Raw genomic sequence first — 19,451 nt, 5'->3', positions numbered from 1 at the left:
CTTGGGGCCAGCATGGAGCTGAGCTTGGGGGGTGGGGGTGCATGCAGAGCCCTCTGGGCACAGGAGCCCCAGATTTCCCCACTCTGTGGGGGCTTGCGTACTGCTGGGCTGTGTTCCCCAGCTGGCTGTAGCCCTGGTTCCTGGGCCCCCATCAGCTCTAGGGGCAGGGGGAGCAGTCTGACAGCTGCTAGGAAAGGCCCCTCCCCCAGTGATGCCCAGACTGCCCCGGCTGGGTCTAGCCCTGTTTATTGGTGCAGTTGCTGCCATGCCCCAAGCAGCTGCATGCGGGGCCAGGTGTGGCCTGCAGGGGCTGGCTGGCTGCTTTCTCGTGAAGACTCAGGCAGGCTGGCCTGGGGTGCCGTGGTGTTAAAGGAAATCAGCAGGGAAGGGTTAGAGCCCAGCTGGGGTTGTTGGCTCTGGGCCCAGCGGACGGCTGGCCTGAGCAGGCTTGTATTTCTCAATCACCTCCCGAAGTCCCTTAGAGAAATGGAGATCTGCCCCCACCGTGATGAATCCCTGTAGGGTGTGAAGGGAAGGAGCATTAGTACTGCAGGGGCCTCACCTCTGCCCCCCCAAGCCAAAGAGTCACAGGGGCCCAGCCCTGTAGCAGCCCAGTGCCTGAACACAGCTGGCCTGGGGGGGTGCAGAGAGCTTAGGGTAGCACTGTGGGGCCCGGAGCTGCTGGGCCTCGCCTACAAGGCACACGTACCACATGGCTAGTGACTATCTCCTTGGTGAAGTCCATGCCCTCAGGTAGGGGGATCGGGACGCCCTTCTTTGTCCTCTCTGCAGAAAAGAAAAGGGAGCCTTTGAGAGTGTCCTTGGGCCAGTGCCCAGACCAAGCCCAGTGCCCAGACCAAGCCCAGCCCCCTCCTGCAGCACAAGTCCCTACCGTTGAGGATGGGCATGATCACCAGCTGCAGCAGTGTCTTCAGGGGGGCCTGCAGTGGGAACAGCTGTGGGGAGAGAGGAAGAAGTGTTAGAGCTGGGCTGGGACACATAGCTCCCCCTGCATGCACCCCCACCCCCGGGAAGGGCCAGCACCAAGTCTCCACAAAAACAGGAAACCCAATAATAAGGGCGGATTTCAACTATCCCCACAGTGGCTGGGAACATCTTGCCTCAGGGTAGGATAGAGACCAAATTTCTAGCCACACAGGGGAAGTCACACGGGGAGGGGATTCTGGTAGTGCACAGGATTTAGTCTACAAGTTGCTCAGTTACAGCAATCATCATGTAATTCAATTTAATATACTGGGGGATGGCTGTCAAAGAAACCCACCCCAGTAGTATTTAACTTCAGAAAGGGGAACTACACGAGCACGAGGCAGTTAGTTAAATGGAAATTAAAAGTAACAGTCATGAGTGAAATGACTGCAAGCTGAATGGACACTCCGTAAGAGAGGCTCAAACTCAATGTAAATCCCAAATGAGATAAAACAGTAAGAGGACCAGAAATGCCACCTGGCTAAACAGAGTAAAAGAGGGGGCTAGAGATAAAAAGAACAGGAAGACTTGTGGCACCTTAGAGACTAACATTTATTTGAGCATGAGCTTGTGAGCTATAAAAAGGCATCCTTTAAAAATTGGAAGTCGAATTCTACTGCGGAACATAGAAAGGAACAGAAACTCTGACACGTCACGCATCGAAGTATAATTAGGCAGGGCGCAAAAGACACACAAAGCTAACGCTTAAGTACATCAGAAACAGGAAGCCTGCCAAACAGTCAGTGGGGCCACTGGACGATCCGGAGCCCCTGGACGATCCAGGGCCTGAAGGAGCACTCAAGGAAGACACAGCCATTGTGGAGAAACTAAATGAAATCTTTGCATCAGTCTTTGCTGCAGAGGATGTGAGGAGATTCCCACACCTGAGCCGTTCTTTCTAGGTGACAGATCTGAGGAACTGTCCCAGATTGAGGTGTCATTAGAAGAGGTTTTGGAACAAACTGATAAACTAAACAGTAATAAATCACCAGGACCAGATGGTATTCCCCCAAGAGTTCTGAAGGAACTCAGACATGAAATTGCAGAACTATTCACTGTGCTATGCAACCTGTTGCTTAATTCAGCCGCTGACTGTACCAGATGATTGGTGGATAGCTAATTTTTTTTAAAGGCTCCAATGGTGATTCTGGAAATTACACGCCGGTGACCCTAATTTCAGTACCAGGCAAACTGGTTGAAAGTACACTAAAGAACAGAATTAGCAGCCACATAAATTAATACAATATGTTGAAGAGGCACATGGCTTTTGTAAAGGGAAATCATGCCTCCACCATCCATTAGAATTCTTTGAGGGGTCCACAAATGTGGAAAAGGATGATCCAGTAGATATAATGTACTTGGACTTTCAGAAAGCCCTTGACAAGGTCCCTCACCAAAGGCTCTTAAGCAAAGGAAGCTGTCATGGGATAAGAGAGAAGGTCCTCTCCTGGATTGGTCGCTGGTTAAAAGATAGGAATCAATGGTCAGTTTTCACAGAAGAGAGGGGTAAATAGATCCCGCAAGGAACTGTACGGGGACCGATGTTGTTTAACATGTTCATAAATGATCAGGAAAAAGGTAAACTGAGGTGGCAAAATTTGCAGATGGTACAAAATTACTCAGTATAGTTAAATGGAAAGCAGACTGAAGAGTTACAAAGGGATCTCACAAAACTGGGTGACCAGGCAACAAAATGGCAGATGAAATTCAATATAGATAAATGCAAAGTAATGAACACTGGAAAACAATCTCAACTATATATACAAAATGATGGGATCTAAACTCAAGAAAGATCTTGGAGTCTTCTTGGATCGTTCTCTGAAAATATCCCAATGTGCAGCAACAGTCAAAAAAGCGAACAGGATGTTGAGAATCATTAGGAAAGGGAGAGACACCAGTATATTAATCCATGGTAGGCCCTCACCTTGGCTACTTGGTGCAGTTCTGGTGCCCTGTCTCAAAAAAGACATATTAGATTTGGACATGGTACAGAGAAGGGCAACAAAAATTATTAGAGGAATGGAACAGCTTCCGTATGAGGAGAAATTAAAAAGACTTTTGATATGGTCTCCCACAGTATTCTTGCCAGCAAGTTAAAGAAGTATGGTCTGGATGAATGGACTATAAGGTGGAGAGAAAGCTGGCTAGATCATCAGGCTCAACAGGTAGTGATCAATGACTCCATGTCTAGTTGGCAGCTGGTATCAAGCAGAGTGCCCCAAGGGTTGGTCCGGGGGCCAGTTTTGTTTAATATCTTCATTAATGATCTGGATGATGGGATGGATTGCACCCTTTAAGCTGGAGGGAGAGGTAGATATACTGGAGGGTAAGGATAGGGTCCAGAGTGACCTAGACAAATTGGAGGATTGGGCCAAAAGAAATCTGAAGTCCTGCACTTAAGACGGAAGAATCCCATTCACTGCTACAGACTAGGGACCGACTGGCTAAGCAGCAGTTCTGCAGAAAAGGACCGAGGGGTTACTTTGGATGAGAAGCTGGATAGGAGTCAGCAGTGTGCCCTTGTTGCCAAGAAGGCTAATGGCATATTGGGCTGCATTACTAGGAGCATTGCCAGCAGATCGAGGGAAGTGATTATTCCCCTCTGTTTAGCACTGGTGAGGCCAGATGTGGAGTATTGGGTCCAGTTTTGGGCCCACCCACTACAGAAGAGATGTGGACAAATTGGAGAGAGTCCAGCGGAGGGCAATGAAAATGATTAGGGGACTGGAACACATGACTTATGAGGAGCGGCTGAGGGAACTGGGATTGTTTAGTCTTCAGAAGAGAAGAATGAGGGGGGATTTGATAGCTGCTTTCAACTACCTGAGAGGTTGTTCCAGAGAGGATGTTTCTAGACTATTCTCAGTGGTAGAAGAGGACAGGACAAGGAGTAATGGTCTCAAGTTGCAGTGGGGGAGGTCTAGGTTGGATATTAGGAAAAACTTTTTCACTAGGAGGGTGGGTGACGCACTGGAATGCGTTACCTAGGGAGGTGGTGGAATCTCCTTCCTTTGAGGTTTTCAAGGTCAGGCTTGACAAAGCCCTGGCTGGGATGATTTAGTTGGGGACTGGCCCTGCTTTGAGCAGGGGGTGGGACTAGACGACCTCCTGAGGTCCCTTCCACCCCTGATCCTCTGATTCTATATGCCTGGGACTGTCCAGCTTGGAGAAGAGACGACTGTGGGGGGATGTGACAGAGGTCTATAAAATCATGGCTGGGGTGGAGAAACTGACTAGGAAGCGTTATTTTCCCCTTCACATAACACAGGAACCAAGGGTCACCCAATGAATGACCAGGCAGCAGGTTTAAAACAAACACAAGGAAGTACCACATCACCCAACGCCCTGTCAGCCTGTGGAACTTGTTGCCAGGGGATGTGAAGGCCAAAACTATAACTGGGTTCAAAAAAGAACTGGATAAATTCATGGAGGATAGGTCCATCACCGGCTTTTAGCTCAGATGATCAGGGATGCAGCCCTATGTTCTGGGTGTCCCTAAGCTTCTGACTGCCAGAAGCTGGGACTGGCCGACAGGATGATCACTCAGGAACTGCCGGTTCTGACCATTCCCTTTGAAGTGCCTGGCCACTGGGCCAGGAGGACCGTTCTTATGCCCCCTGTACTTGGCCTGAGTAATAGGTTTGCTGGACCGAGGCCCGTGTTGGGGTCACGGCAGAAGGCAGAGCAGTTTAGGGCCAAGCAAGGGCAGCTGCAGGCCTTGGGCTGGGTGTTCTTTTTTAAAGTGAGAGGCCCCCCTTCCCGCCCCCCATCTTTGGGAATGTCCCACCTTTTCCACACGCTGCCCCGCTTTAGGCACCGCCCCCTGCCAACCTAGATGTTTCCCCACTCCCCTCACCATCCCGCAGCCCCCCATTTTCTCCCCAAATCCCTTGGTGGATTTTCCCTGGGGATGCAGGGAGAAGAGCTGGTCCCCTGCGGCTGTCCCACAAGGCCATGGGCTCCATGCAGGCCGCCTGCCCCACTCACCGCCAGGGACTCCAGTGCCGACTGCTTGGAGTAGATCCGGAACCTGCCCGGAGGGAGAGAGAGCACTGTGAACACAGCTTCGAGCTCCAGCCCTGGGACGGCTCTGCAATCTGTGCCTTGGGACGCTGCCCAGACGCCCTAGCAAGGGGCTCCCAGGGACAGGGGAGTTACCTTCTCAGATCCAACTGCACCTCCAGCGCTTTCCCTCGCAAAGACACCTTGGCACTCAGCTTGGCATCCTGGAGGGGAGACAAGGCCACAGCCCCATTACTGCCCACCCCAGGGAGCAGACAGCCCTGCCCCATGCCTCCCTGCCGCTCTGCAGCGGCAGGTTCGCTGCTGGCCATGGGCTCATGGGACCAGGTTCTGCACAGCTGCATGACCTGTAACAGGTTGGGGCTGGGCTCCCTGCTGCCCCGGGGAACAGCTCACCATGGTCATGCTGGAGAGCTGGATGGCGGGGTGGTCGACGGGCACCAAGGAGATGTTCAGGACGGCAGCGACTGAGACAGAGGTGCCCGTGGGTTTGATTGTCCAGAGTGGAGGAGCCGACGCTTGCAGCACCAGCTTCAGGGGCGCGTCCACCACAGCGGGGCTCTGTCGGGGGAGAGCAGGGTCAGGGGGGTGGGGGAGCAGGCAGCTCAGGGGCTGAGCCGGGTCCCCGAGGGCAGCTGGCTCTTCTCACCAGCTGCTCCACTGCCATCCTCCTGGGGCCTGGGCCCGCACTGCACCCCCCACCCAAGGAGCTGCACCCCCTCCACAGGAATGGCCTCCTCCCAAGGTCGCCCACCCCATGACCACCGATCTTACCAGCATGATGATGCTTCCGAAGAACGTGGCTCTCAGCAAAACCTCCAGGTCCTTGGGCACCTGAAGCAATGTACAACCGTCCTGGGTAAGGAGGTTCCCCCGCGGTGCACTGCTGTTACCCAGCCCCTCCCTCCATGTGCACGCCCAGCGTCCCTGCCCCTTCTCCCCCATGTGCACGCCGCCCCCACTGCCCTCTGCACACCCCGCGTCCCTCCCCCCATCCCTCCTCACCTCCTCCCCTGCAATCTCCTTGCTCAGCACCCCCGCCTGGTAGTAGGCGTCCATGGCAGAGTTGAAGAAGTACTCGGAGAAAGCCGCGTAGACCATGCGCTCCGTCTCCTTGATCACCGGTGCCGCCGCCTGGTTCACCAGCGTCTCGTTCGACTGGTAGTAGAACATGCCCTGGGCAGCGCAGAGCTGGTGAGTCCCAACCCCCAGAACAGGGCTCCCCGGGCACTTGGCCACTGCAGCCCCGGGTTCGGGCCTGGCGTCCCCACGCAGTGGTATCTGCGCGCGTGCTGGGCCAACCCGGAGCGCGCCCCGGAGCCAGGGCATCACAGGGCGTGGCCCCCTCGGACACGCTGGAGCCGCTCCCCACTGCCCCCCGTTACCTTGAAGTCCAGATCGAGGGTGTCGGGGGAGACGACGGGGTGGCTGAGGAGGGAGTAATCGATGCTGATGTGCTCATCCACCGGGCTGCGCACTGTGCCCAAGGAAGGCAGGGTCAGTGGCCTGGTGAGGCCTGACCTCGACCCAGCCAGGCTGACTCCCCCTCCTCCCCGGCTCTGGGCCCTTTCAGTCCTGCCCCCAGCTTCCCGAGCAGAACAGTCGCTGAGCCCCAGCCTGTTCCCGCAGCTGCAGCCCACTGCCCTCCGAGCGTGGACCTGCCCCCCAGCATGGCAGCACAGTGCAGCCCTGCACCGAGGCCCAGGCTGAGCGGAGCCCAAGTCCGGTCTCGTCAATCCAAGCCCCCCTCACGGCCCCAGGGATGCGGACTCACCCGACACCGTGTCCAGCAGCGAGTTCAGCTCCACACGCCCCGCGTAATGCAGCGCGGGGCAGATCTGAAACAGACACCACAGGCTGGGGACGGGGTCGGCAGGACGGGGCCAGGCACACAGGCAGGGAGGAGGGTCTAGGCTGGCGGGTGCCCCTGCAGCCTCCACAGGAGCGTCTCCCTCTCCCAGGGGCCTAGCCACCGACCCCAAGGGACCGGGACCGTCCTGCCCCAGCTCCAGGAGCTGTCGTCCGACTTCGTTAAAGCCACAGCGCAAGAGGGCACCCGGTGCCCCTGAACCGGATGGAGCGAGAGCACCAGCTCCTCCCAGGCACCGTGCAATGGCTGTGCCCCCCAACCCCATCCCGCAGCCCCCTCCCACCCCACCTACCCCTGCTCTGCCTGCCCTCCTGTCCCGCAGCCCCCTTCCACCCCACCTTCCCCTGCTCTGCCTTCATCCCCCAACCCGCAGCCCCCTTCCACCCGTGCCCCCGAACCCCGACCCGCAGCCCCCTTCCACCCCACCTACCCCTGCTCTGCCTGCCCTCCTGACCCGCAGCCCCCTTCCACCCCACCTTCCCCTGCTCTGCCTGCATCCCCTGACCCACAGCCCCCTTCCACCCGTGCCCCCGAACCCCGACCCACAGCCCCCTTCCACCCCACCTGCCCCACTCTGCCTGGGCCCCCCAACCTGCAGCCTCCTTCCACCTGCACCCCTCAACCCCGATCTGCAGCCCCCTTCCACCCCACCTTCCCCTGCTCTGCCTGTGCCCCCCAACCCCGACCCACAGCCCCCTTCCACCCCATCTGTCCCCGCTTTGCCTGGGCCCCACAACCTCAACCCGCAGCCACTGCCCTCGTGCTGACCACAGTTCATGATTTGGGGCTGGGACCTGCAAGGGGGAAGTGCCCTCTGTTGATCCACTCCCTGCCTGCTCAGCCCCCGCTGTTTGTGCCCCTGTCCCCAGCCCCAAGGGGGATGTCTCTGCCCACATCATACCTGCTGATTGAGAAGGAAGCGTATTCCTGTGGTGATGAAGGCAGACAGGAATTCATAGACCTTCCTGTGAAGACAGAATCACAGTCCTCAAACCCCTGCCCTCTTGCTAGGAGACCAGAGAGCCTCCTGGCATGAGAGCAAAGGTACCATGGGGGGCGATGGGGCTGCTGACCAGTGGTTGGGGGACAAAGCACCGTGAGGTGGTGCCCAGGAGTGTGGGACAGGTGGCCCCCCAGGCGGTACCTGAGTGTACCCGTGAAGCCAGTCTGCATCCTGGCAATGGAGGCATTACAGGTGATGTTAGAAATCTTGAGGCGCCCGGCCTTGTCCATGGAGAGCTTCAGCAGGGTGCGGACGTTGACGCCTTCGGCAGAGGCATTGATGGAGCCAATATCGTAGCTGGGAAGCAAATGGTTAAAGCAGGTGAGCAGCACCCACGTAAACAGGCACCTCCCAGCTGAGCTGCCCCAGAGGAGCCGCTGCCCCGAGCCTGCATGGGGTGAGAAAGCTGAGGGGTGGGGGGCGTCAAGAACCTGAAGGCAAATGTCGGAGTGAGCCTCTGATCCCAGCCCGGCGGGAGGCCTGACCGCCGCTGGCAGGGGAAGGGGGAGAGGGCCTGGGACCGGACCCCGGGCTGGTGGGGAGCGGGGGGAGAGGGGCCTGACTCTGCACTGTGGGCGGAGGGGGCCTGGGACCCGAACCTGCACTGGGGGGGCGGAGGGGGAGGGGCGTGGTCGCTCACAAGAACCAGTAGAGCAGCTGACGCCGGAAGCGGAGGCTGATGGAGGCATTGTTGATGTTGAAGGCAAGGTGCTGCGGGGGCTGGAAGTGCAGGTTGGAGAGCGCCAGCTGCAGGTCCATCACCTTCACCCTGCGGGGGGCAGAGGCAGAGTCAGCCGCACGCCCCAGCCCTCTCCCTCCGCCCAGTCCCCCAGCGTCTCTAGCTCGGCTTTGCCGCCCCGGCTGTGGCCATGACTCCTGGGCTCGTGCTGAGCCACGTCGGGGTCACTGCAATGGGAGAGGCCCCGGCACCCCTGGGCAGCAGCATGCCCCGAGGCCTGGGTCTTCAGGGCTGCACCCAGTCCAGGGCTACCAGCCCCTCCCTGGAACCCTCCCTCCACCTCCTGCCATAAGCCAGCTCCACCCATCCCTGAGTCACGCCCAGCTGCCGGCTCCTTGCCCCTTTGCAGCCCCAGCCAGCCCCACTGCACAGTCCCAGCCCATTACACATGCTGCTGCCTCCGGCCCCTCCAGCCCCAGGTCCTGCCCCCGTCATTGCTGGTGAAGGGGTGCCCAGAGGGAGCGTGGGATTCTGGGCCAGAGGCAGCAGATGCCACCCAGAGCTCTCCCCCCGACCCTCACTGACCCGCTGATGTTGTACTGGAACTGCCCTTCCTTCCCGTGCAGGTCAGGGATGCTGATGTGCTTCAGCTCCTGGTCCACAAAGCGCAGCCCTTCCTGCTTCACTGCAAAACAACAGCCCCGCTCTCTGCCCCGGCCTTGGCTCCACAGGGAGGAAAGGAGGCCAGGGCCCTGCCCCGCCTCCCCTTCAATCCCAGGGCACTGGCCAGGCCTTTTCCTGGCAACCCGATTGTATGTAAACAGCACAGAGAGCCCACCCTCCCTGGGGAGGGAAGGAGCCCAGTGGGACTGGGGCAAAAGGACAGCGGAACATCCTGCCCCACCCCACCAGCTCAGCACCGGCAGCCGGGAGCATCCCGTCGTGGGGAACCCCGGAACAGTGGGCACGCCCTGGTCTGGTGCCACCTCGGGGTGCCAGGCCAATTGACTCCTGCACCGCCAGCTCCTTACCCAGCTCCAGGCCCTTGGTGGTGATCCGGATCTTGCACCCAGGGTTAGCAGCTGTCACTGCAGCGACCAGCCAGGGCAGCCCGAGGAGCAGGAAGTTGCACAGAGCCATGGCGTGTCTCTTCCTGGAGGAGGCCAGAGCAGGGTTGTCGAGACCAGCGGAGCAGGCAGCTGGGCACCATTCTCAGCCACCGAGTCACTGCACCTCCCCGCTGGCCGGAGATGCCCGGACACCAGGCGGGCGCGGGCAGCCGGGGTGAAGAAGGCCCCTAGCCCATTACCATCCATTGCGTGGTCCTACCAGACTCTGGCCCAGGCCCCTGGCCGCCCCCCAAGCACTGTGGCTCCCTCCCTCAGTCACCCTGCCCAGATGCTCCCCCGATGACACCCTGTGACTGGCTCCGCTTCCTCCCATGCAGGTCACTTGGCTTCCTGGGGCCGCCCCCCCCGGACCCCCAGTGCCACCTCGCCAGGGGTCTCCCAATGCGCTGCCCAAAGAAGGGCCCAGGGAGGGACAAGGAGTGTGTGAGCTGCCCCGGGGGGGCGCCCAGCTGAGCCAGCTGCCATGGGCGGGAGTGGTGTTGCTGAACCCCCACTGCCCGGTCCTGGTGCAGCACCCAACTCCTGGGCATAGGGGAGCAGGGCCAGGGCGCGGGGGGGTCCCCACCACTGGCTGCAGGCTCCGGCAAGACCAGCCGCATTCAGCCGCTGCCCCGATCTCCCGGCCCCCTCCGTCACCAGCTCCAGCCCGTCTGCGCGGGGCCAGGGCTCGGCACGCCGGCCCCTTCCCCGCCGCGGGGCCCGATGCTGCACCCCGGCTGCCCCTGCGCCCCCCACCCCGGCCACACGCCTGCAGCAGGGAGCCAGGGCCCGGGGCTGCAGGAAGGGGTGGAATCCGCGTCCAGCCCGCCTCCCCCGCCCCCCCCCGGCTGGCCTGGCCCGGCCCGCCCCCCTGCCTCCCCAGGCCAGCCTGGCCCCTCGCCCGCACATGCCTCTGTCCCCAGGGGAACCGTTGCTGGGCTCAGAGCGCCCCGGGCAGCAAAACAAATGGCTGGTTCCTGCCAGCTTCCCGCAGCAGCGCCGGGAGGGACAGGGCACCCCCAGAGAGGGGGAGGGATAGGGCACCCCCAGAGAGGGGCACAGCTGCCCCCAGAGGGGGGAGGGGATGGCCACAGGTGTCCTGGATGCAGTTGAATCAGGTTAAAAGTGGAGCAGAGAGCGTTGGTTCTGCCCGCTTGTGCCACCCCGTCCATTGGGCCTTGCACCCGCAAGGGACTGCGCATTGCGCTGTATGTACCTGGGTGAGATCAGGACTGCGTGGAACGGGCTGGGGCCTTGCCCCGTCTTTGCCCTGGCCAGAGTGCCTCCTGCTGGGAGACATTCCCACACTCTGCCCCAGTGAGAACGCCCCCACTCCTCCTCGCTCCCTGACCAAGCCAGCCCGTCACCCCTGCCTCCCCCTCGCTGCCTCACGTGCTCCTGGCTTTAACTCCAGCAGATTTGGGCAGATTGACGTTCTTTGAAAATCCCCTTGAATCCTTGCCCCCTCTCGGGGCCGATTATCCACAGCTGCAACAGGCCAGCATTGTGTCACCCCCTTCCCCCCCCAGGCACTGTGAGCAGGTCGCTTGCTCTTCCCCCAGAGCTGCCAGGTCCGGGACTCCCACCCCAGCCCCTGCACCCAGACGTGCTCTGGAAACCAAGTCAGGGCCTCAGCAGTACTAGCCAGCTTGCCAGAGGCTGGGGCTGGAGCAGGGCCCCCGTCCTGTAGTGGTAGCTAAGGTTGCAAGATCAAACACCAAACATGAGATTTGAACCCACAACTTTGCTATTAAAAGTCTTATGCTTTACCAGCTGAGCTAGTCAAGGTCAGTTGGTAAAGCGTAAGACCCATAGCGCTGGGCACACTCAGAAAGCAGAGGCAGGGCAGGGGCAGCTGGCTGATCTTGGTCTCCAGGCAGAGCTTCTGCATAACCCCTTTCCATGCCCGTTTGCTGGGTAGGGAGCAGCCAGCCAGTCCACACACGTGCTCATGAATCTGCAAGGGTTCTGCCCACACCATGGCAAGCAGGATAATGCTGCAGCCATGGATGCGGTCGCCATGCCCATCACAGGCACGGCAGGGCAGAGAGATCCATCCCATCCCCCTGCCCCATGCCGGGCACCCAATGAACAAGTACTCCCCACATCGACCTTATCGCAGCCTCACCCCTGCTCCTTCCAACCCGCACCTTAGCGCTCGCCCCCGCAGCCAGCGCTCACCCATCGGGAAGAGGTGAAAATCTCGGCTCTCCAATGAGGAATTCCCCCCATCCCCCCCTCCAGTGGGGCGCCCTGTGCACACGGCCCCTTCCGCAAAGACCCACAGCTGAGACGCTGTCACCCAGCCGCCCCCTCCTGGGTTGTAACAGGAGCAGAGTCCCTGCAGGCATTGTACAGGGACCCCCCTCCCTTAGTGGGGCCCTCTCCCTCCTACCCATCTCTACAGCTTCTACTGGGCTCTGGCCATGGAGAGAACTTTGGGGCACCCCCAGACACACACACTCCCCATCTGGTTACAAAGGGCACTTTCCTTCCCTGGGCCAGGGCTGCCTGTGTGGGCCTGGGGATTTGCCTGGCTGCACAATACCCGCTTCATTTCTTGTACTTACAGTTCCCTGGGGTTACTTTTTCCTGGCTCTCCCGGGGCTGAGTCACGTGGAGGGAGGCAGGGCAGGAGAGAACCACTGGCTCCAACAGTTTCTCAGGGGCTGGCTGTGCTTCCCCTTCCTTTATATATCCCACTGTCTGCCACTCCTCATGAGCCCAGGGCTGGGAGGAGACAGTGGGCCTGGGAGGCAGCGAGAGGCGGAGAGGATGCAGGTCTCAGGCATGCCAAGACCAGACTCTGCCAAGCCAGTTTCCCCTGCCTATGGGCTGCCTGCCCAGGGACAAAGGGCCTGGGCTCCCAAACCAGCACAAAGGGCCTGGGCTCCCTCAGCGTGTGTGTGCAATGGCCGTGAGCACGTGTGCAAACCACCCAGCACACGCTCCTGAGGCCACAGCAACATTTGGCCTGTTGGGGTTGTGGGGGGCGTGAAGCAGCTGGGGGGGGCATTATGTCTGCACTTAGGGGTCAGGCTTGTGTTATGCTCCCCGCTATTCACGTGTCCGAAGCGAATTCAGTGCTGGTGCGGGGGCCCTCGAGCCTATCCCCACAGCTGGCCCAGCACAACCAGCGTCCCACCCCCACGCTTCAGCCCTGACCTTCTGGGGCCACCTCCAGGGGGCAGAGGCGAACACCGATGGCCTTGGCCCCTGCGGAGGCTGCAAACAGAGGTCAGGTTGCGCTCCTTGAGGCAGGAGCCGAGCTGGGGGCAGCCTGGTGTCCAGCCTACTGGGGCTACACACTCAGCTTAGTCAGTCCCTGGGGGCTCTGGACACACCCCTCTGCCCAGCCCCACCTCTGCCTGCTGCCGCCTCCCCATGAGCCCAAAGGGAGGCGCCAAGGCCAGAGCCGAGGTTCTTAACCCCACAAGGGGCAGTCACCAGGGCTACCTCAGGAGTGTCCATGCTCCATGCCAGAGCTGCCCCACACCTGACCCAAGCTTGCTGGGATCTCACAGTCACAGGGAAAGGCTCCCCACGCTGGGATTTCCTTGGGAATGGCCCCTGCTGGTTCCTTCAGGGACACTCGTGCAGATGCCACAGACTGTTCGGAGAGAAATCGCATGAGCTGGGAGTTCTGCTCCTGGCCACAGATGCTTGCACAATCCCGTGCCTGACTGGCAGGCTGCCAGGCCCCATGCTCTCTCGGCTCTGGACGATCCCTGGGAGGAACCCCCTTCAGGGTGACAGCCCTCCGTGAGGGTTAGACCCTCTGGCCAGGCCACCCCGGGACTGCAGCCCCTCTGAGCCTTCTGCACGCTCAGCTTTCTCCAGGGGCCTCCACGGAGAGTCCCCACCCAGGGGGAGCAATGCAACCCCAATCTCTTGCCTGCAGTGACCCTCAGCCAGCATAACACAGGAGGGTTTCTTCTACATCCGAATGCAGCACAGGAAGTTCTCAGGGCCCTCGGGCCTAGAAACTCTCAGCAGCGTCCATCTGGGTCTGCCTCCATCCAGCCTGCTCTTTGTCCCCAGTCCAGCAGCAACCTCCTTCCTTCCAGCTGACCACCCTATATCCCCTTCCCTAGCCCCTCCTCCACCTGGGCCCTCTCTCTTTCCTCCTTTGTTTCCACTGGCCAGAACCAGCGCCTTCCAGATCCCCAGGGTCCTCTCTCCTCAGGCCTTTGTCCTCCCGCTGGCCAGAGCCAACTGGCTTCCAAGGGGATGGGCCTCCAGGTCACTGGTTGCTACGTTCCACCTTCCACCGTGTGTGTCCAGGTCATTGTCTGGGGTCCAGGCCGCTAGGCGAGGTCACACTTGGTCCTCTGCAACAGCAAACACCCTCTCCCACCACCTTGTTACACACACAGCACATGGGGCAAAGTGAGGCACACACTGTTCATACAAAACGCTAAGAAAATTCTCCTCCCTTCATCTCTCACACACACAATTAGAACAATTGTGCAAACAAATGTCCACATGGGTCTGTGTCTAATCTGCACACGATTATCATGTGCATCTGGATAAGTGCTTGACTAATTAGGAGTCTTTGTGGTAAGATCACAGTAATTGCTTGTGTGTTTGCACAGCTCATGTTGCCTAAAATCTGATCCTAAGAGCCTAATAAACAAAAGGAGAATTAACAAATAAACAGCAAAGTGCTATTTGCTACGTCTGGTGCAGCAGGGAGAGCTCAGGGAACCCTGTTCTCATGGAAAGCCGGAGGAAAACAATGACTTCCCAGGTTGTTGCAAGGTAAACTTTACTAATTTGTGTTCCACTTTGGGTGCATTTTAAGGTAGCTAAACTGGGGTACCCACTGGGAAATACCACAAAAAGAGCAGTTCCCAGCGACGACAGGGCAGCCAGAATTGGTGAAGGGTGTTTGGAAAATCCCTTTAGGATATTTGTATGTAGAATGTACGACTTCCCAGAAGGATGTACTAATCAGTGTAGGCATCTGAGGGCTCAGGAGATGCTGATGTGGTTTCCTGGCGCAACTTGGCCTAGCCAATGCTGGAAAAGCTGCAGTTTGGTGTGACCCAGAGGAGACCATTAACAGCGCTTTGTCTCACTCTCACCATCTCCCTGGCTAGCAGCCCCAGCTCACTCCCACAGACTGGCTGTCAGGACTTCAAAGCTTCTTTGGTCATCTAGCTATTTGCAGACTAACCCTCTGTTGGGATCTTTCGGAGGGGAACCACCCATCCAGGCAGCAGGAGGCTGAAACACGTGATGAAGCAAGCTGCTTTTGTGCAGAAAGTCCAGCTGAGCAGCAGAGCCATGGGTGCTGCTCACTCAGTCTCCCTCTGTAGAGGGACGCAAGGCGGGGGAGAGGACCGAGTTTTAATTCTATATGTTAAATTACTAGGGATCTAACAATTAAATCCCTAAAAGAAACCAGCCCATTTAATGTGACCACAGGGGCAGAACAAAGGGCACTCGTTAGCTAAATGAGAGGTTCCACAACCCTAAATAGACTGGAGAGCCGCCACAGGAGCAGCTGGCTGTGGGTCCTCCAAAGATCACCCCACTCTGTCTCCACCTGCAAAGTATATGCTGCAGATGCTGTGACGAAGCAGGACTGTTCTTAATGTTTCCTCTGAATAATGTGGGTGTGCCTCAGTTTCCCCTAGGCAGTTCTTAAATATCTAGGGGGTGGGGTAAGGGTGTATGATCATTGCAGAGCCCTAGAGGGCAGGTGTGTGCAGGGGTCTGGACACAGAGAATGGCCAACACCCTGTTTCCTGGCACCTGATGGCCTGGGCCCTTCCCCCCTGCAAGGTGAGAGCTAAAGGGTTGGAGAACAAAGGAATCCGGTGACCACCTGGCCCGGGAAAGGAACAAAGCCCAGAGGAGGAGGGGCTGGAGGGAGTTTCAGTTTGGGGCTGGCTGGGGACATGGAGTGAAGGGCAGACGTGGTTGTCTGGCTCACTGCCCCCAAAAATGGACCCAGCTGAGGGGTCCCGTTCTCTGCACCTACAAGCTCTGTGTTAGACCATGTTCCTGTCGTCTAATAAACCTCTGTTTTACTGGCTGGCTGAGAGTCCCGTCTGACTGCGGAGTTGGGGGGCAGGACCCTCTGGCTTCCCCAGGACCCCGCCTGGACGGACTCGCTGTGGGAAGCGCACGGAGGGGCAGAGGATGCTGAATGCTCTGAGCCCAGGAAGGTGGAAGCTGGGTGAGCTGTGTGTCCTGCAGACAAGCTGCTCCCAGAAAGGAGACTGCCCCAGAGTCCTGCCTGGCTTCATGGGGAGCAGTTCCAGAGCATCGCCCGGGGACTCCGTGACAGGTGCCCCTAACCACGAAGGCAGGGCAGGCCCTTACCAGGATGTCACTATTATCCCAGGGCCCTGGTGCCAGGTGCACACCAGTGGGTGAAACTCTCTTTTGCTGTGAGGCTACAAAAAATTTCACAGTGGCTGGGCTGCTTTTGAGCTGAGACCACTGTCCGTCATTTCTGCCCCATACGGTCTGTTTCCTTGGCGCCACCCCCGCCCCCTGTTGTGCATCCCCCCCCAGTCTGGAGCTGTTGTTTCTTGTTAATACTTAGGGGGTCTACACTTAAAGCGCTACAACAGCGCCACGGTAGTGCTTCAGTGTAGACGCTGTGCAGACGGGAGGGCGTCTTGTCGCTAGGTAACCCACTGCCCTGAGGTGCAGCTAGGCCAGCGGAAGAATTCTGCCATTGACAGAACACTGTCTACACTAGGGCTAGGTCACTCTAGCTGGGTCTCTCGGTGGGTGTGTGTATTTTTCACCTCCTGCCCCCCGGAGATGTAGCTACACCGATGTCAGTTCCTAGTGTAGAGAAGCCTTAGACGGTAAGCTCTTTGGGGCAGCGACTGTCCTTTGTGTTTGTACAGTACCTAGCTCCCTGGGGACGCTCTGATAATACAAATAAATAATACTAGCACCCAGCCAGCCACACTCCTGGGTTTTTTGGGTTGCCGAGCTAGCCTCGCCTCTGCACTATTGCATTAAAGTGAACCTTCCTCTGAGTAAGGACAGAGAACCTCCATAACGCACCTGAGAGGGAGGCCCTAGGCATTTACTGTGGCATAGCTGCATCTCTCAGGGGTGTGAAAAATGCACACCCCTGAGACGCAGCTATACCGACCTAACCCCCGGGGTAGCCCAGCGCTAGGAGAATTCTCTGTCCACCTAGCTACTTCCTCTCAGGGAGGAGGATTACCTGCGCCGATGGGAGAACCCCTCCTGTTGGTGTGAGAAGAGTCTATATTGAAGCTGCAGCATTTTAAGTGCAGACAAGCTCAAAGTGTGGGCTAGTGGTCCAGGCATGGGTCTGGGAGTCAGGATGCCTACGTTCCATTGGCAGGGTCAGGAGGAGAGTGAGGTAAAGTGTTTAGAGCAGAAGGAGCACAGAGACAGTTGACTGGGTTTCCCATCTGAGAGACTTGCTGGGCATTTCACAACTCTTGGCCTCAGTTCCCCTCTCTCTGAAATGGGGCTGATGATACCACTTCCTGGCGGACTTATGGGATTAATTAATGTTTGGGACATGGGTTCTCAGGGTTGCTTCTGGTGTACAAGGACCTTCACAGGCAGGAAATATTCAGTCGTAAAGGGCTCTGCAGTCTAACAGGGAAAGGTATAACAAGAACTAGGGGCCAAAAGATAAAGCTAGACAAATTCAATTTAGAAATAAGGCACAGGTATTTAACAAAAAGAAAAGGAGTACTCGTGGCACCTTAGAGACAAACCCACTTATTTGAGCACGAGCTTTCGTGAGCTACAGCTCACTTCATCGGATGCATACCGTGGAAACTGCAGCAGACTTTATATACACACAGAGAATATGAAACAATACCTCCTCCCACCCCACTGTCCTGCTGGTAATAGCTTATCTAAAGTGATCATCAAGTTGGGCCATTTCCAGCACAAATCCAGGTTTTCTCACCCTCCCCCCCCCCCCCCCCCAAACTCACTCTCCTGCTGGTAATAGCCCATCCAAAGTGACAACTCTCTTTAAAATGTGTATGATAATCAAGGTGGGCCATTTCCAGCACAAATCCAGGTTTTCTCACCCCTCCACCCCCCTCCAAAAACCACACACAAAAACTCACTCTCCTGCTGGTAATAGCTTATCCAAAGTGACCACTCTCCTCACAATGTGTATGAAAATCAAGGTGGGCCATTTCCAGCACAAATCCAGGTTCTCTCACCCCCCCTGAGTTTGTGTGTGTACGGGGGTGGGGGGGTGAGAAAACCTGGATTTGTGCTGGAAATGGCCCACCTTGATTTTCATACACATTGTGAGGAGAGTGGTCACTTTGGATGGGCTATTACCAGCAGCAGAGTGAGTTTGGGGGGGGGGGGGGCGGAGGGTGAGAAAACCTGGATTTGTGCTGGAAATGGCCCAACTTGATGATCATTTTAGATAAGCTATTACCAGCAGGACAGTGGGGTGGGAGGAGGTATTGTTTCATGGTCTCTGTGTATATGTCTTCTGCAGTTTCCACAGTATGCATCGGATGAAGTGAGCTGTAGCTCACGAAAGCTCATGCTCAAATAAATTGGTTAGTCTCTAAGGTGCCACAAGTCCTCCTGTTCTTTTTGCGGATACAGACTAACACGGCTGCTACTCTGAAACCTGTCATTATGCAAGGTATTTAACAGGGAGGGTGATTGATCACTGGAACAAACTGTGACACTAGCAGACCAGGTGCCAGCTCAGACCAGGGTCCCCATGCCTCAACTGAACACTGACACACACAGCTGGAGCCAGTCCGGCTCACCTGGGTGTTAGTAATGTTAAAACAGGAAGTACAGGAACGTGTTGAGTGTTTAGTCTATCGAATGCTGGGGCGCGGCTGCCTGCATTAATCTCACATATAGCATCTGTATCCCATAGTATAAGGTAATGCTTGAGCATTGTGAGCCGTTGTAACTGTAACTCTCCAGGCAGGAGGGGACATTAACCAGTGTGAAATGCTGGTCTCCAACAGATGTTATGTCCTGCCCGACAGGGAAGGCCCAGCAACACCAGATGGACTAAAGTGGAACGTTAGAGAGGACTCGAGACTTTGCTGTTTACTCTCCTCCTCCCCTCCCCCATGAAGATGAGTCTTGCAAGCACAGCTTAAATTCAGCCGGAGCCCACCGCAGCAGGACCTCTGGTAAATATTTTCAAACTCCCAGGAGCCCTGGCACCTCCCACAGGTTTCAGCCTGCAGGAGGCCCCAGGGCTTGTGGTCTCAGCCCTGCAGCGCATGCTGGGGCTCAGGGCTTGAGCCCCAATGTGCACCATGGGGGCTGAAGCCCCGGCTAAAGCCCTGATCCCCAAATGGGGAGATGGGGCTCCAGTAAATAATTGTTGAACTTAAGCCCTGCTTGCAAGTGAATTCCTCCCATCAACTGAGCTTGCAGTTCAAAGCAGAAGTAGAAAAGGGAATACTGTCAAGGAGGAACAGTATCTTTATGCTGCTTGGACTGTGAGAACAAGATTTCTAGGCATAAGCAAAAAATCCCTAGTGCTTTGCTTGGATTAGCCCTAAAGGACATCTACAGCTTGCTTATTGTAGAAGCTTCTGTTATTTTTGAAGCTGAAGATTTGTGTGTGTTTGCCTGCTTTAACCTTGTAAATAACTCCTGTTTCCTTTTCCTAGTTAATAAATCTTTAGATAGTTTATTATAGGATAGACAAGTACTGTCTGTGGTGTGAGATCTAAAGTACACTTGACCTGGGTAAGTGACTGGTCCTTGAACTCAAATATTGTTGTGATACTCAATGTAAGGGACCATGTCACAAAA

The 19,451-nt window shown here is 57.2% G+C and overlaps 1 protein-coding gene across 3 annotated transcripts; it reads right to left on the bottom strand.

Moving 5' to 3' along the window:
- Positions 1-229: 229 nt before the first annotated feature.
- On the bottom strand, positions 230-13,741 carry PLTP (phospholipid transfer protein). 3 transcript variants are annotated; one of them, XM_084646423.1, is made up of 17 exons: positions 13,567-13,740; positions 13,128-13,281; positions 9,594-9,715; positions 9,148-9,247; positions 8,524-8,652; positions 8,025-8,180; positions 7,782-7,845; positions 6,785-6,848; positions 6,396-6,487; positions 6,016-6,186; positions 5,785-5,844; positions 5,407-5,571; positions 5,146-5,213; positions 4,975-5,017; positions 893-956; positions 710-786; positions 230-516 (listed from the first exon to the last, which is right to left on the bottom strand). In XM_084646423.1, the coding sequence occupies exons 3-17, from the start codon at positions 9,700-9,702 to the stop codon at positions 391-393; spliced, it is 1,488 nt and encodes a 495-aa protein (XP_084502549.1). In that variant the 5' UTR covers positions 9,703-9,715; positions 13,128-13,281; positions 13,567-13,740; the 3' UTR covers positions 230-390. The 3 variants fall into 3 exon arrangements, with proteins under 3 accessions (XP_084502549.1, XP_084502547.1, XP_084502548.1); XM_084646421.1 differs by lacking the exon at positions 13,128-13,281 and having other exon boundaries at positions 13,567-13,741; XM_084646422.1 differs by lacking the exons at positions 13,128-13,281; positions 13,567-13,740 and adding an exon at positions 12,242-12,400.
- Positions 13,742-19,451: the final 5,710 nt, after the last annotated feature.

The sequence above is a fragment of the Lepidochelys olivacea genome, assembly GCF_965140295.1.
Source record: "Lepidochelys olivacea isolate rLepOli2 genome assembly, chromosome: 13".
Lineage (NCBI taxonomy): Eukaryota > Metazoa > Chordata > Testudines > Cheloniidae > Lepidochelys > Lepidochelys olivacea.
The sequence above is the reverse complement of the archived record's forward strand: the minus strand, read 5'-3'. Positions and strand labels throughout refer to the sequence as shown.